Source organism: Oryza brachyantha, chromosome 7 (genome assembly GCF_000231095.2).
Source record: "Oryza brachyantha chromosome 7, ObraRS2, whole genome shotgun sequence".
Lineage (NCBI taxonomy): Eukaryota > Viridiplantae > Streptophyta > Magnoliopsida > Poales > Poaceae > Oryza > Oryza brachyantha.
Window position 1 is genome coordinate 5701146 of NC_023169.2, and position 16465 is coordinate 5717610.

Genomic DNA, 16465 nt, shown 5'->3' on the forward strand with positions numbered 1-16465 from the left:
TGAAGTACAAAAGTTCAGACTATGAGATTTTTTTTGGAAAGAAAAAACTTGGTATTCAATTTTGAGACAAGGGAAGGAAACTAATTGAGATATCCACATACTTGGACCCACATCCAAGGAGCAAAAATTTTCGCACATACGATTAAGTTAATTTTCTTTTTAATAGCACGTGATAAGCGGGACATTACAAATAGAGAGGGAACAAATGGAGAGAAATGTGGTGAATGCATGACAAGTGGGGTCCATGATATTTTTTTCTTTTCCCGCTAGCCAAGACAACAACACAATATACCAAGTCAATGTGCCACATCACTGAAACCACCTTGAATACCAACACTGTAATCAATCTGTATTGATTTTGAATGTTGGAGGAGACTTCATACCCAATTTTATGGTCGGTAGAAGAAAATCATACTCAAGCCATATGTAAGGAACGGAAATAAAAACTTTTGCCGAAGTAAATAGATAGCAACACAAAATGAATGAAGGAATTAAATCTAAACTTTAGACTTTGTAAAAAAAATGTGTATTATGTAGGGAATGAATTGATAAAATTCTTCACATGGAACCAGATGGCTCTAGGAATATCTTTTAAATATATGTTTAACTAAAAAAATATTAACACATAAATCCAGAAGGCTAGAACCAATCTACTATGGCAAATCATTTTGTCAGAATTGGAATATTAAAAGAACAAATTAATTGAGAATTTTCCATTGTTTTCTTTGGACACAACTTCATGCCAAGTAATACACCATGTCAACAAATTCAATATATAATTTGGTTGGAGTGTAGGCATGGGTTAGATGATAGGAAAGTTATGTAGGAGGTGATTGATACGACAAACAGTAACATGAATGGCGCTAGAAATACTATATTTTCGAACAAAATTCGAATGGTACAGGTTTTTATTTTTTGAAACAGGCTAGGTGGAGTAACTAGCAAGAAGCAAGCATGCTCTTAAGTCATTTTATATCAAATCTTTTTGTAAAGATTGAGTAATTAAACAGTACATTGATTATAGATTTTTTTTCACTTGTTTTAGCTGGATACAACCTTATCATAAATGGAGCTATTTAATTACTTCCTTTTTAAGATATGAATAAGTTACTAATTAGCAGGCATGCTATTAATTCACTTACTGCAAATATTTGTATACAAATATGACTAATTAAGCAGTACATTAATACCAGATTTTCTCTGCTATGCTTGGATGCTACATAATTAATGGTATCCCTTTTCACCATATGAACATATATATTAAAAAAATTCTCATAAAAGACTTTTTTTACTGATCATCACACATTTTCCTCCCAAGCCTAAGAACCTTTGAAGGGTGATGGGAGTTCTTCTGGTGCTCTGATAGAAAGAACCGCGAAGTTTGCTCGAGATCAAGCCCAAAAAGGTAAAACCAAATCCTCTCTGGCATGCATGAACTACAGCAAGAATTCAGCAAAACTTTTGCTCACGTTTTTACGCTGGATAGATGGATACAAAATAACGCATGGGATTTGCTTTTCTTTCGCTTCCAAATTCCGTTTTGCTTTTCTTACTGGCAGTAGGCAGACCGCCATGGCCGCATCCGAGGAATCCGCCATCCAGAAGAAGCTAAAGCCGGAGGAGCAAGAGGCGCAGCCAGCGGTGACAGCCATTGCTGATCGCACCGAGGAAGAAGACAAGGCTGAGGACTTTATTAGCGCTGCTGCTGCTGCTGCCGCTGCCGCTACAAGTGCGCATCACGCTGCTGTTGCTGGTGCTGGTGCTGGTGGAGTTGCTGAGGAGATGGAGAACGGTGGTGGTAGCGGCGGAGCGGGTGGCCAGCAGGCTGCGGCGGCGGTGGCGCCGGCGCCGGGGCCGGAGGTGGTGAGGTCGCCTCTGGCGGCGGCGGTGGCCAGGCTGGAGAATCACGTGCTGGAGCGCGTGGTGAAGGTGCTGCTGAAGAAGTGCTACCCGCCGCAGGATGGGTTCCCGATGACCGGGAAGTACCCGCCGCCGCCGCCGTGGTGGCCGAACGGCCGCGAGCGGTGGTGGCACGAGCTCGGAGAGGGCGTGGAGGCGCCGCCCTACAAGCCGGCGCGGCTGCTGTCCAAGGAGCAGAAGGTGGTGGCGGTGGTCGCCATGGTGAAGAACATCGCGCCGGACTACGAGCGCCTCGCCATGGCCATGCAGATGGCGAGCAGCGTGACGAGCATCATCACGGACGCCGAGGCGATGGCGTGGGACGCAGGCGTCACCAGGGAGCGCGACGCGTACATCGCGCGGCACCCGCGCTCCGCGCCTCCGACCAGGGCGTGGTCGCTCATGCGGACCCTCAAGCCTGAGGCGGTGAGGATGAAGCGCAGGCAGCCGAGGCCGCCGGTCAGGATCAACGCCCAGGACGCCCGCAATCTCCGCGCAAGAAGCACCGCCACCGCCCCCGCCCCTCCCCCTGCCGCCCCCGCCCCCGCCCCCGCCCCCGTCGCTGCTCCTGCTGTTCCTGCCCCCGCCGCCGCTGTCCATTCCGCCCCCGGCCACGGCCTCGCCACCGCCTCCGCCGCTTTCCGCACCACCGTCCCCGTGCCTTTTCTCCCCGCCGTCCATTTCGCCCCGGGCCACGGCCTCGCCACCGCCAGCGTCACTATCCACGCCACCATCCCCGTGGCTGTTCCCGCCGCCGTCGCCGCCACCGCCACCGCCCCCGCCACCTCCACTGCTGTCCCTGCCACTGCCACTGCCACTGCTGCAGACTCGGCCGCCATGGAGGCGGCCATCGCCATGATCGAAGCCATGAAAAACAAACTGAAGGATCCAAATGCTCCGTATTTCCCCATGCCGTATCCTCTTCTTCCTCCTGGCACCTTCGAGATCATCCATGACACTGAAGTTGATCCGCATGATGACCCAGGTATGATTATTCAACATATTTTAAATTTCATAAAACTATACTTATTATTGTTTAAGTTGTACAAAGCCACAATGGTTTTGATGTATTGCATATAACCTTGGGTATCCTGGTCAAAAATTCTATATGATTATAACTTGTATATGATTTAATTTTTACTTGTAACTATAGTGGATTAAAGAATAATAGTCAATATTGTTGTTTTATAAAACTCTAGGAGCATAATACCATGGTTTATTGTCATGTACCAAAAGTCCTATCGTTTTGTATGATTTTGTCTCCTAAATCCTAATATGTGTGGTTTTCTGAAATTTAGTCTTATGAATAGCATATCAACTGATTTGATTTTTCACCTATATAAGTTTTGTTTCATATGTATGTGATGCTGAATTATTACTGACACATGTTTTGCGTTGTTTGCACCAGAGAACCCAATAATTTGGAAGGAGTACACTCGGATACAAGGTACAGGAAAACAAACCAATATTCAATACAAACAAAATTCATGGAAGATTAGTATGATAAACCAGGGATAATATTTACTCTGAATTTGAGGTTACATAGGCGATGCAGGTCAAACTAATGAAGACTCTAAGGAATCAAGTTCTTCTATCTAACATTAAAATTTCCTGTATTGTTCATAATTTTAATTTGATCTTCTACTGTGACATTGACATGAATGCAATGGTGGTATATTTATATATCCATGGCAGGTAATCTTGTGTTGAAGCGTGCTGGGAGAAAGAAGGGTGGTGTAGAGATCTATGATAGCGTGAAGGAGGAAGGAGAAGGCAGTAGCAGCGGCGGCCCTAGGCGTGGCCGTCTTGTGATGGAAACGAATGCACAAGCTCAAGCTTATTATCGCAGCCTGCGCAACAATGGCGCCCCAGCTGGTGGTGCTGCAGGTAATATGACGAATTCCTGATAAATTGTTTCCTATTTCTAAACTATATTCACTCTGTTTCATGTTATAAGACTTTCTAACCCTGTTTAGATTCATGCATATCTGTGCTAATAAATTTAGACATATATACAAAATATATAGATAGACTCAAAAAGTCTTATAATATGGAAGGGAGGGAGTATTTGCACTAGGCATGGAAATAGTATGGATGGCTACTGTGAAGAGTGATCAGGGTAATTAGTTAGCTAGGCTTCCCTGACTGAGAACACAGAGGCCATCAATTGATCTACAAATTGTTCAAAGAAAAATCATGCGTTGATTGAATTGACGGTGTCTTATTTGCTTGTGAGGCAATTTCCTGCACCTTGCTAGATAGTCAGTCAGTTCTTGTACATATGTTGTGTACATACTTATAGTTGGTGTTGGGACTGGAAGTTTTATTTCCATGGTCTGGAAAAGAAAAAGAAAACTGCTTGCATGATGACATGTTTTTCTCCATTGTCTAGAATAAAGAACTCCTTGCATGAATGCTGATATGTTTTTCTTAGTTATTTTTCGGAGGTTAGGTGAGATTACTGCATCTGTTATGCCAAATTTGTCCTTTTTTAGCCACATGTTCTTCCAAAATTTGGTCTTCTCATTATTTCAGTTGAAACATTAAAAAGGATTTTATCTACCGTGTTGTACCATGTCTGTCAAGGATTTTATCTATCTTGATGTACTATTCCTGTCAAGGGCTTGGACAGATTCTTCTTATAAGTTTATCCAAACACATAATGAAATGTTTGTCTTTTCAATATAATTCCACACATGATTGACACTGTAATATTCCAGGAGCAGGAAGAACTGATAAAGGCAAAGAAACTGCTGAAGCTGGTGGGAGCGGCATCTATCAGAATGCAGGTGCAGGTTGGTGCACTGTATTATATCTCTGTTTTTTAGTATTCTCTGGCATGGCAAATCTAGAGTAACTTGTTACCAGTCGTCATAGGCTTAAAGTTTGTCATATGCTTAATTTAATTGAGTATCAATTATTTTGAACTTGAAAAATAGATTAGTATGATTATTTCTAAATAAACATGGATTTTCTTTCTAAAAACTTATTATAAGCAGTTCGGGAAGCATGCTCACGGTAGATGAGGAAGTAGTCTACTTGTGGCATTTCTATTTCTGCAGAACTCTAGTTCCAGAATTTGTACATTCATTGAAAAGATCAACAACACAAGCAATTATTTTTTCTGATCTCATCAACAATTTCCGACTAACATTAGGCCGCAAGGTCCCAGGGTTCTTGCTGCTCCCACAAACTTCAACATTTCAAGTTGCAACTCATTTCTGAAAATGCATATGCAGCAATCATAGCAGCATATATTGCAGTGCTCAATCCACAAATAATCTGGGAACAATAAAAAGAGAAACCTTTAAGTGTCTGTCTTTCTATTATTCAGAATCTGATTTGTAAATTAAACACTGCATGCAATGCTGCTACTACTGCATGGATTTTCAGTAGTGAGTAGATATCTTGAAGTTCGTGGGAGAAGCAGCACCCAGCCACCCTTATGCAATATATAATGCTGATATGAAATTGTTGATGCATCAGAAGTGTTATGTTGTTAGTATTTAAATGCAATCACACATATTGGCCCAAAAATAATTCATAAAAAGATATGCCTCATGCTGTTACTCTACTAGGTGTCCTATGATACCCTCTACAAATCTAGACCATTTATTTTTTCTAATCTAATGAATCGGATCTATTTATTGGTAGTAGAATATTTTTTCTATTGGTAGTAGAAAATTTTACTAACAATATTCTACCACATTAACTGTTGGTAGTAGAATATTTTTTTCTATTGGTAGTATAACTCTAAATCAACGAACAAGATTTTTCATTGACAATAATATTGTTAGTAAAATAGTACTACCAACACCATAGTCAATTTCGTTACTCTAGATATGCCATGCCAAATAATTCAAACAAAATATTGTTTAATTTGTCAAACAATCCAAATTATTTTGATTTTTTTCATCCAAAACTATAGCTACCTAACATTTTGTAATGCTCACACTATTCAATGTGTAGGTGTTAAAACTGAACATGAAGATGAACATTCAGAGGCATCGAACAAAGGCTCGGGTGCTATTCTGCAACCAAACAAAGGTATCTAAGATAATTGTTGGTGATGCTGGCCAGCAAATGTTATGCTACCCTTCATTTATATTTTAAACCTGTTTGTCAGTTGAGACTGCAACTCTCTAGTACTTTTGCTTATGGTCAATAATTGTGACCGATGATCGATATCGGAACCTTTGAATTGTGATGACGTCGTGTTACCAAATTCAAGTTCAGAATTTCTGAAGAAATGGTTTAATTGTGCTTAAATATTTTTGATTTTGTCGTTCTGATCCGTTGGTTTTGTTGCCTCTCACACATGAAAATATGGTACTGAATTGAGCCGTGGCGTAGTACACAGGCATTTATCACATTTCCATCAAACATGGAATTATTTGATCTGATGAATCTACTGCATTCAGTTTAGAGCCTTTCTGGTGTATGCATATTTTGGATTAAATGTGAATCCTTGAACTCCATGGCAGTTGTCTAGGTTTAGAAACTTGATAGTTTCAGGTTGTACCCATGAAGCTGTATGTATGCCTACTATAAGTCCAAATTTGGTTTGACAGTACATTGACATGATGATATCTTTGATGGAAATGGTATCTACCCCACTCTCCCCAGCCAACTCATGATCATCTCCTGTCTCTCATTGACTCACTTTTGTTGTATCACCATATATACATCACTCCCATCACAACTTTGAAAAAAAAAGTGGCATAATTAAAATATAGGGTTCAGTAATGGTTAAGGATCATTTTTAGTGTTGTGTCTTGTTATCCACTCACATATGAGGCTCGTTTTGGCTCTTTGCTAGTGGCTAATTGAAAACATAATAGGATGGTAACCTACTAGCAATTTAAGTGCAAATGTGTGTACTCATATTTAATAGCAATGATAAAAGGAATCAACGTCATCCAGATGGGATAAGGGAAGAAATTCCACACTTGCGTGTCAAGAAGTAAGCTTGCTAGTTCCTTTTTCCACCATGATTGTCCTCCTCTTAGCAATGATAAAAGGAATCAACGTCATACAGATGGAAGGCATCACTCCATTAAATCAACATGCCATGGTTTGAATTGGGGCTGTAAATGGTTCCATGCCTGTAGGGTTAGTGTACTCAATTTAGGGTTCTGGCCAGGGGAATGCAGGGATTGCGTCCAAGGTCCAATAGACCAGCAACGGGGTATCAGTGTACTACATATGCATTTTTGTTAAACTTTTATAGTTAGTCCTTTCTTCGGTTCTCTATTTTTATAACAACCCACACCGGACGGTGCAAATTTTTTATTGATTAAGAAGATGAAAATTACAACTCTTGAAGGTAATAATTAGAAAAAACACGCCCCACCATGCACCGACAGTGCCTACACACAAATACCGACACCACTCTAGCCACCGCTAAGCGTACAGTCGACAGCGTACTAATATGGAGTCCACAAACACACCACCTAGTAACAAATTGAACCAGTTGAAACACTTGTGGACTACTAGACATCACTTAGGTAAAAGGCTACGGAGGGAAGGAACGAGAGAGAAGAAAGATCCACTCGTCCCTCCTAAACACTTGTTGCACCCCAAGAGCTTTGTCCAACTAATTCAAGGTGGACTAGGCTAGAATAGGACTTCCTAGATGATGCTTGCAAAAGAAGATATGGTGTCAAAGGCAGACATGTCTAAGAAAATGAGCATGTTTGTCACTCGGTTTTCACCGCTTCCAAACCGGTGCTACTTAAGAAACCGACTGCCTCCGGAACTCAAGTCCCTCATATGGAGTACCAAACAACGGACGCTTGGAGTGTCCGCGCGATAGGCATCTAGTTTTTTTCCTTCCCACAGATTGGATCAAAGTTCTTTGCGAACTAAAAACTAGTTTGCCAGTACCTAGTCTTAAGAGTGAAGAGGTGTGTCTATATGTGGCATACTGTACTAAGGGTATCCATAATCTGTACATATCTATATAGGTTAGGAGTACCGAATAGGAAGACAATATTATCTTGTTCTAGGTTAGTTAGGAGTTTGATAATATCCGGAGTGCATGCTGTGATTAGTGGAACCTACCATATCTGGAACGAGTAGATCTTAGTCTTATCAGATTAGGGTCTCTATCTGTAACCTTGTCTCTCATTGTATAAGAGGGATAGGAGCACCTGCCAACGGACATACACATATTCACTCAAATACAATCGTCAAGCAGGAGTAGGGTGTTATCTCGTGTATCGAGAGCCTAAACCTGGGTAACCCCGTGTCTTCATCTAACCATCGCTCTCTGCATCTCGTTAACCACCCTGCATATTACTGCCAATCCAGATCGTCGACACTATCTTATTCAAATGAGGTTGAATGTCCAACTCTAGATCGTTCGAAAAATGGATATTCATATTGGTACCATTGTGGAGATCCAACTACAAAGAGGCAACCAACCTAATGATACAATGTTTTGGTATCTTTGTCCGCTCTTTTCTGATTTCACATGGAAAACATCTCCCATCCCTTCTTTGACTATTTTTCCTTCATTATATGTGAGGTGACCTTTAATGACAAATGACCTAGGATCCTGCATCATGCTTTCTTAGGTCTATTTTGGATGTAAATTCCATTTTTATAGTAATTTTCTATTTTTGTTGGAAAATGCAATTGGTTGTAATTACTGAGAATGTAATGGATTTTGTAATTTATTGAAATTCTCCAGAAAAGGAAACTATCAGTAAGCCCGTTAACTAGTTGATGGTGATGGACGGTATACACTTCTATGCAATCGTGCTCTAGATAAATAGGAACTAGTGATGTCAAATCCATTAGCACCTAGAGGCACAACAATGAGATTCGGAGATAGAAGAGAATTGGACCACATGAAAATCAATGTGCTAAACATAGTGCAAGTTAGATTGATCCTCCTTCTCAAATAGAGAAAGAAGAAACCTATCGCCTAAATTGTGCAAGAATATAGTTAACACAAGAAAGAAAGTCTACAAGCTCCATGGAAGAGGAAGATTCTAGAGAGTGATTGATCATAAGAATTAGGATTCTTGATCCCTTTCATATCTTTATAGTGAATGATCGCAAAAATTAAGATTCTTAATCCTTCTCAATCTCTCTTTAAATTCGAGGATGTAGAGATATGTTTTCATAGTCAACTACAAATATTTAAATGTTTGGTCAAGGGTCCATGAAATAGGTCTTGTTCACTGATGCGGAGGACGGGATCGTATCCATTTGAGATCCACAAGTCAAAGGAAACATGGGATGTACTAAGAGAGGAGTTCCAAGGTTTTTCAAAGAGATCTTTTTCTTCTATTTTAGCGATCAACATAAAATCCTCAACTATAAAATTCTTGTACTTATGTGATGAAAGAAGGAAAAACATATCAAGGGGCTTTATCCATCATTGGAGAATGGGAACAGAAGCATGTGAATAACTTTGTGTGACTCCTACAATCTATTGTTGGGGACCTGCGTGGCCTACATGGTTGGGTCAACTAAGTAATTCACAATCATGCATCATTTCATCACAAACCTCTAGCGACCTTGTTTCCCAAGGATAGATTTGTTTAGTAAAAAACAAAGGCAACAAAACATAATTGATATTCTTTCTTTTTTAAACATGCAACATGGTTTCTATTTTGTAAAAGATGAACTTTAAGAATACCATGAAAACTGAATTGATCAAACCGACTGTCTATCCATAAGTCGTACCGCAAAGGATAAGTTCATTCCTAATTGATTTGCGTCTATGAAAGAAAAATTAACCCACTTATTGAGATAAGAGTTGTTCACAAGCATAGTATTTTAGATCTTGCTCAATCCACTCAAGCTTACCAGATTGTTTCCTACTACACTCATGAGACTCCCTCGTCAAGCGAACATAATAAGATCTATGATGAAATTAACTCTACTACCATTTAGGGAGAGGAAAGTGCATGTCATTCTTTACCGGCAAGAAGGGTCGATCTTATCATCCTCCGGTAGATTTCTAGCCTTTCTGAAATTTAGATTTACGATATCCCTCCAATTTGAGGAAGGAAAAGGATTTCTTTGACACAACCGTAGGTTGAATCCCTTATACTAAGCATGAAACCAGATCGGATTCGGACAAATAACGCTCTTACCATATCCTACACCATATTTTTTTTCATGGATTTGGATTTGGTGTGGATGTCGGTAATGGTACCGTGTCGGGTTATAGTACGTGAATATACAAATAATAGAACAAAGATAATAAGTGGCAACTTAGGATCAAATAATGTGTTGAATAGTCTCTAAACTCATGAGAGAATGTCAAGATTAGAAATATAGATGAGCCACTTGAATTGACTACAATGGTGTATTGCTCAACATACGGTGTGGGATCATATCATCTTGAAAATTGGATTATCCAAATAGCACTTCATCGATTAATTATACACAAAAGTTGGATAATCCACATCCATCGAACTTTAGGAATATCAAGTCCTATTCAACATTGCTGGATTTTACCAACTACTTACTATATCCTCACATTTATCGGATTAGGAGTAGATCAGATCAAAATCCAACCCATTTTCATCCCTACTTCACAACAATCTGCAAATTCCCACCGACTCCTCTATCTGTATGAAGGGAAGTATCAAAGATATTTTGTGGGGTGCATGACTACTTGCTTATATTTTTGTTTGGCCAAGTTTGTTCTTTAAGTGCCAAATACGATTCCCCATCGAGGATGCATAATGTTGTACAAGTATACTTGCTAGATGACTCATGCAACATTGGGTCTAATATCGTGAGTTGCAATGAAGACTACTATATGTGGTCGAATCATTTTTGGGAAGAAATCTTTAGCCATGTGTCTATTTTCTAGTGGTGGATGGGCAACAAATAAGGTGTGGCTGAGTACCATAGCTGATAGCTTTGTATGCTAGATTTGCATGGTTTTAGCAGGTGTGGTACCTCTTACACCCCACACATCCCACAAACTTTTACTGCTCTGCCTTAGCCACCATGTTCAGGCTCTACACTAGTCGGTTTGGCCCATGACCTAAATGTCTTGTCACAATAGCAGCTACGAGCCTATAGTAGTCATCTTGAAATTGAAAGGCCATGGTCTACGTCAGCATGGTCCATCCTCTCCACCTCCTAGATCCTCACACTGCCAGACCACTCTTCCATGATGTGGCTTGAGAAACACCTGAATATGATGAGTCCTCCCACGTTGTGCATTGATGTTCATGGAGAGGATTTTTGTCATAAAAAATAAAGAAAAGAGCATCATTGATGAACTGTATCAGTGTTGATAAGAAAATGATAGATATCACTAATGTCCATCATCACATTGTATGAAGGGAGGAATTGGTTGACTTGATAGAGAGGATGGTACACATATAGTTCAAGATTTGAGGAGGCAGTGTTGGAATCATGGTCCAAAGGTCACTTTTAGTTTCATAGGAGGTGCGATGAAGCCAAGCTGTCAAAATGAATTAGTGAACTTTTTCTGCTTGTTCCATGTGTTTATTTTCTATGGTCCTACAATCACAATACAATGTTGTTGTTATTCTGGCAAAGTCCTAAGGAGTTTAGTTAGTTTTTAAAAGTATTGTGGGAATGTGGTTTTTAGGAAAAGTGTGTAAGAGAAGGAAATAAACTTTCCTTTGATCATGTCAGAACATGACATGATAATGGGAGTAGTGGTAGAGATAATGGAGCCCTTTGTGAGATCAAGGGTTTCTAATAAAGAAGTAATAGTTAGGCAAGGGGAAACTTTGTAGATTGAGGTGACATTATCAATATAGTTGGAAAGAGGCATATGTGCTTGTTTTGTCGTATCTATGTATTAGAGATTGGTTATATACACAAGTGATGCTCTTAGTCTTTGCAAAAGCTGCCACTATTATATGTTTGGAGCACCCAACATTTTTCCCTGGGTGTCAGATTTCTTGACATAAATGAAAAAAAATTACTCTTGTAAAGAAAACTCCTATTCACTGTTACCGATTCAGAAATATTGTAAATGTTGTTTACTTTCCCTTTTTTAGATCTATGTCTTACCTGTCTAATATACATTTGAATACTACTGAAATCTAACATTGGATTACTTCAAATTGTATATGATAATCCTGAAATGCTATGATTTTGGCAGATGGAAATCAAGAGCTAACCAATGACCCTGAAAATTGGGGAGGGCTTACTATACAAGAGAGTGCATTAGAACATCACACAGGTATGCTCTTGTTGATAAAATTGTCTTCACAATGTATGATTCATTAACATCAGAATTCTCCAACTATATATTCAGTGATGTCTAATGGCCCTAAGATTGGTGATGACAATACCAATAATAAAGTTGGAATTGTTATATGTGCTTGTTTTGTTGTAACTATGTATTAGAGATTGGTTATATACACAAGCAATGCTCTTAGTCTTTACAAAAGCTGCCACTATTATATGTTTTGAACACCTAACATTTTTTCCTTCTTGACATAAATGAAAAAAATTACTCTTGTAAAGAAAACTCCTATCCACTGTTACCGATTCAGAAATATTGTAAAAGTTGTTTACTTTTCCTTTTTTAGATTTATCTCTTACCTGTCTAATACGCATTTGAATACTACTGAAATCTAACATTGGATTACTTCAAATTGTATATGATGATCCTAAAATGCTATGATTTTGGCAGATGGAAATCAAGAGCTAACCAATGACCCTGAAAATTGGGGAGGGCTTACTATAGAGGAGAGTGCATTAGAACATCACGCAGGTATGCTATTGTTGATCAAATTGTCTTCACAATGTATGATTCATTAACATCATAATTCTCCAACGCCATATTCAGGGATATCTAATAGCCCTAAGGTTGGTGATGACAAACACCAATAATGAAGTTGGAACTGTTATATGTGCTTCTTTTGTCGTATCTATGTATTAGAGATCCGTTATATACACAAGTAATGTTCTTAGTCTTTACAAAAGTTGCCACTATTATATGTTTTGAACGCCCAACCTTTTTTCCTAGGTATCAGATTTCTTGACATAAATGATAAAATTTACTCTTGTAAAGAAAACCCCTATCCATTGTAACTGACTCAAAAATATCGTAAAAGTTCTTTACTTTCCCTTTTTAGATCTATGTCTTATTTGTCTAATACGCATTTGAATACTGCTGAAATCTAACATTGGATTACTTCAAATTGTATATGATGACTCTGAAATGCTATGGTTTTGACATATGGAAATCAAGAGCTAACCAATGACCCTGAAAATTGGGGAGGGCTTACTACACAGGAGAATTCATTGGAACATCACAGTACAGGTATGCTACTGTTGATCAAATTGTCTTCACAATGTATGATTTATTAACATCGGAATTCTCCAGCTCTATATTCAGTTATGTCTAATGGCTCTAAGATTGGTGATGACAACACCAATAATGAAGTTGGAACTGAGACAGGTATATCTAATATTTGTAATCCATAGAAATTAATTTCATGTTCTCTAGTATATATGATGAGGTATTTGAACACCGCAAATTTTATTCTGCAGGAACTTTCCCTATGCTGGCTGGTGATGATGATAATATATCGGCTCTTGACAGATGGTTTGAAAACAAATATCTGGCTGAACACAGTAATGATATCCCAGATATTCTTGATGAATCTAATGCAGACAAAGTTAACACATGGTAACCCAATCGATCGATAATCAAGCAATATATCTTATTTTCGCGGAAAGAATTTCCGGTTATCGCTTTAAGATAAACAAAAGACAGCATGTTTAGAATTCGCTTCAGTAGTTCTCACTGATTGTTTGGAAATACATTTATTCTGAATGGGTGCCTGAAAATACATTTATCGGTAACTTTGGTAGTTGGATGAGAACCATTCATTTGCTTTTTATGATTCATGATGATTCAAACCCTTGAATATATGGAACATCTGAAACTATATGTCTGTGTGCCTTTTGCAATCAGGAGTTAACATGTGCATGCAAAATAGTTCCTCATATCTGTATTGCATTTGCATCTGAAATTTTGAATATCTTAATCAAAGTTTCCACACAGATTAGACACTTTATCAGTTATAGATGACTAGCTAGCCTCTATCTGCACAAATCAGCAGCGACGAAAACACACTGGCTAGGAGTTTCCAAATTCCCTGGAGGGCATTTGCTAATTAGCACTGTTTAATAATGCTGCATTAGCTTGCAAAACTCAGGTGCTATCATGCTTAGGGGTGTTAGTGTTACAGTACTGTTTGACTGGTCCCAAGCCCAGAAAAATTCCATCAGAAAGCTCTCTACGTACAATTGTGTTATATATGGTGGCACTCTAATTATTTCTGCTGCACTGCATGAAATGCTGTTCTGAAAAACATACGTACCTGGTTCACTGCATCTTGCATGCCCAGCTCCGGCGAGGATGTTGCCGGACGCGGCGGCGCTGACCGTCCGGAGCGCGATCGAGCAACGGCACGGCGACCGCGCGCGCGCACGACGTCCGGCAGCAGCGACGGCAGGGCCATATATTGTTGCGCAGCACCACCAGCTGAGGCGCCATTGTTGCGCAGGCTGCGATAATAAGCTTGAGCTTGTGCATTCGTTTCCATCACAAGACGGCCACGCCTAGGGCCGCCGCTGCTACTGCCTTCTCCTTCCTCCTTCACGTTATTGTACATCTCTACACCACCCTTCTTTCTCCCAGCACGCTTCAACACAAGATTACCTGCCATGGATATATAAATATACCACCATTGCATTCATGTCAATGACACAGTTAAAGATCAAATTAAATTATGAACAATGGAGCAAAACTTAATGTTAGATAGAAGAACTTGATTCCTCAGGGTCTTCATTAGTTTGACCGGCATTTCCTATGTAACCTCAAATTCAGACTAAATATTTTCCCTGGTTTATCTTACTGAACTTCCAAGAATTTTTTTTGTATTAAATGTTCCTTTGTTACCTTGTATCCGAGTGTACTCCTTCCAAATTATTGGGTTCTCTGGTGCAAAAGGATTTATTAGGGCATTTCTAACCCATGACACTAGATATGATTTCTATAAACTTGCTATCATCAAAGAAACTAGTACTAGACACTACTTTTTCAATGCAAACACCACTATTCCACACTTAAATTTAATGCTACTTATCTCACATGATACCTTGATGTTGTGTAGAAACCATGTCTTATGCAAGACATGGTTTCATTCTTTTTTCTTATTTATTCACTTGCCACATCATTTTTCATCTTAAGTGGCAACTTATTTAATGTTATGGACACCATCCTAGTCATTGGGTTGGGAATGCCCTTACAATACAAAACATGTGTCAGTAATAATTCGGCATCACATATAAATGAAACAAAACATATATAGGTGACAAATCAAAATCAGTTGATATGATATTGATAAGACTAAATTTCAGAAAACCACACATATTATGATGTAGGAGACAAATCATACAAAACCATAGGATTTTAGGTACATGACACATAGCCATGGTATTATGCTCCTAGAGTTTTATAAAACAACAATATTGACTATTATTCTTTAATCCACTATAGTTACAAGTAAAAATTAAATCATATACAAGTTATGAGCAATTTTATAGTCCTTGAGAAGGTACAATGAGTCACCAAAATTTTAGCGTAAAATTTTGATACCTCTTAATACCTAGGTATACTAGGAGATACCAAATTTTACACTAAAATTTTACCGACTCAATAACTGTAAAATTACTCATAAGTTATATAATCATCTAGAATTTTTTACCATAATACCCAAGGTTATATGCAATACATCAAAACCATTGTGGTTTTGTACAACTTAAATTGTAATAAGTATAGTTTTATGAATATGTTGAATAATCATACCTGGGTCATCATGCAGATCAACTTCAGTGTCATGGATGATCTCAAAGGTGCCAAGAGGAAGAAGAGGATACGGCATGGGGAAATACGGAGCATTTGGATCTTTGAGTTTGTTCTTCATGGCTTCGATCATGGCGATGGCCGCCTCCATGGCGGCCGAGTCTGCAGCAGTGGCAGTGGCAGTGGCAGGGACAGCAGTGGAGGTGGCGGGGGCGGGGGCGGGAACAGCGGTGGCGGTGGCGGCCACGGCGGCGGGAACAGCGACGGGGATGGTGGCGTGGATAGTGACGCTGGCGGTGGCGAGGCCGTGGCCTGGGGCGAAATGGACGGCGGGGGGAAAAGGCACGGGGACGGTGGTGCGGAAAGCGGCGGAGGCGGTGGCGAGGCCGTGGCCTGGGGCGAAATGGACAGCGGCGGCGGGGGCGGGAACAGCAGGAGCAGCGACGGGGGCGGGGGCGGGGGCGGCAGGGGCGGGGGGCAGCAGGGGGAGGGGCGGGGGCGGTGGCGGTGCTTCTTGCGCGGAGATCGCCGGCGTCCTGGGCGTTGATCCTGACCGGCGGCTTCGGCTGCCTGCGCTTCATCCTCACCGCCTCCGGCTTGAGGGTCCGCATGAGCGACCACGCCCTGGTCCGCTGGTCGGCGGCGCGGAGCGCGGGTGCCGCGCGATGTACGCGTCGCGCTCCCTGGTGACGCCGGCGTCCCACGCTATCGCCTCAGCGTCCGTGATGA

General features: G+C 40.2%; 2 protein-coding genes across 2 annotated transcripts; one reads left to right on the forward strand and one right to left on the reverse strand.

The window, feature by feature from the left end:
• Positions 1-1572: 1572 nt before the first annotated feature.
• On the forward strand, positions 1573-6156 carry LOC107304607. Its single transcript, XM_040525884.1, has 6 exons — positions 1573-2378; positions 2691-2884; positions 3308-3346; positions 3595-3786; positions 4620-4694; positions 5869-6156. Exons 1-6 carry the CDS (start codon positions 1573-1575, stop codon positions 5952-5954), a joined length of 1392 nt encoding a protein of 463 aa, XP_040381818.1. The 3' UTR covers positions 5955-6156.
• A 7704-nt stretch (positions 6157-13860) lies between these two features.
• Positions 13861-15911, reverse strand: LOC107304533. Its single transcript, XM_015839112.2, has 3 exons — positions 15740-15911; positions 14831-14869; positions 13861-14590 (listed from the first exon to the last, which is right to left on the reverse strand). Exons 1-3 carry the CDS (start codon positions 15885-15887, stop codon positions 14202-14204), a joined length of 576 nt encoding a protein of 191 aa, XP_015694598.2. The 5' UTR covers positions 15888-15911; the 3' UTR covers positions 13861-14201.
• Between the last annotated feature and the right edge of the window lie 554 nt (positions 15912-16465).

Bases quoted from the DNA above. Each gene is read 5' to 3' on its own strand.
- LOC107304533 (XM_015839112.2), bottom strand. From the start codon at position 15,887: ATGGAGGCGGCCATCGCCATGATCGAAGCCATGAAGAACAAACTCAAA. The intron at 14,870-15,739 runs GTATGATTATTC...CTTTTGCACCAG, and splicing joins TGATCTGCATGATGACCCAG to AGAACCCAATAATTTGGAAG. The intron at 14,591-14,830 runs GTAACAAAGGAA...TATCCATGGCAG, and splicing joins GGAGTACACTCGGATACAAG to GTAATCTTGTGTTGAAGCGT.
- LOC107304607 (XM_040525884.1), top strand. From the start codon at position 1,573: ATGGCCGCATCCGAGGAATCCGCCATCCAGAAGAAGCTAAAGCCGGAG. The intron at 2,885-3,307 runs GTATGATTATTC...TGTTTGCACCAG, and splicing joins TGATCCGCATGATGACCCAG to AGAACCCAATAATTTGGAAG. The intron at 4,695-5,868 runs GTTGGTGCACTG...TTCAATGTGTAG, and splicing joins CTATCAGAATGCAGGTGCAG to GTGTTAAAACTGAACATGAA.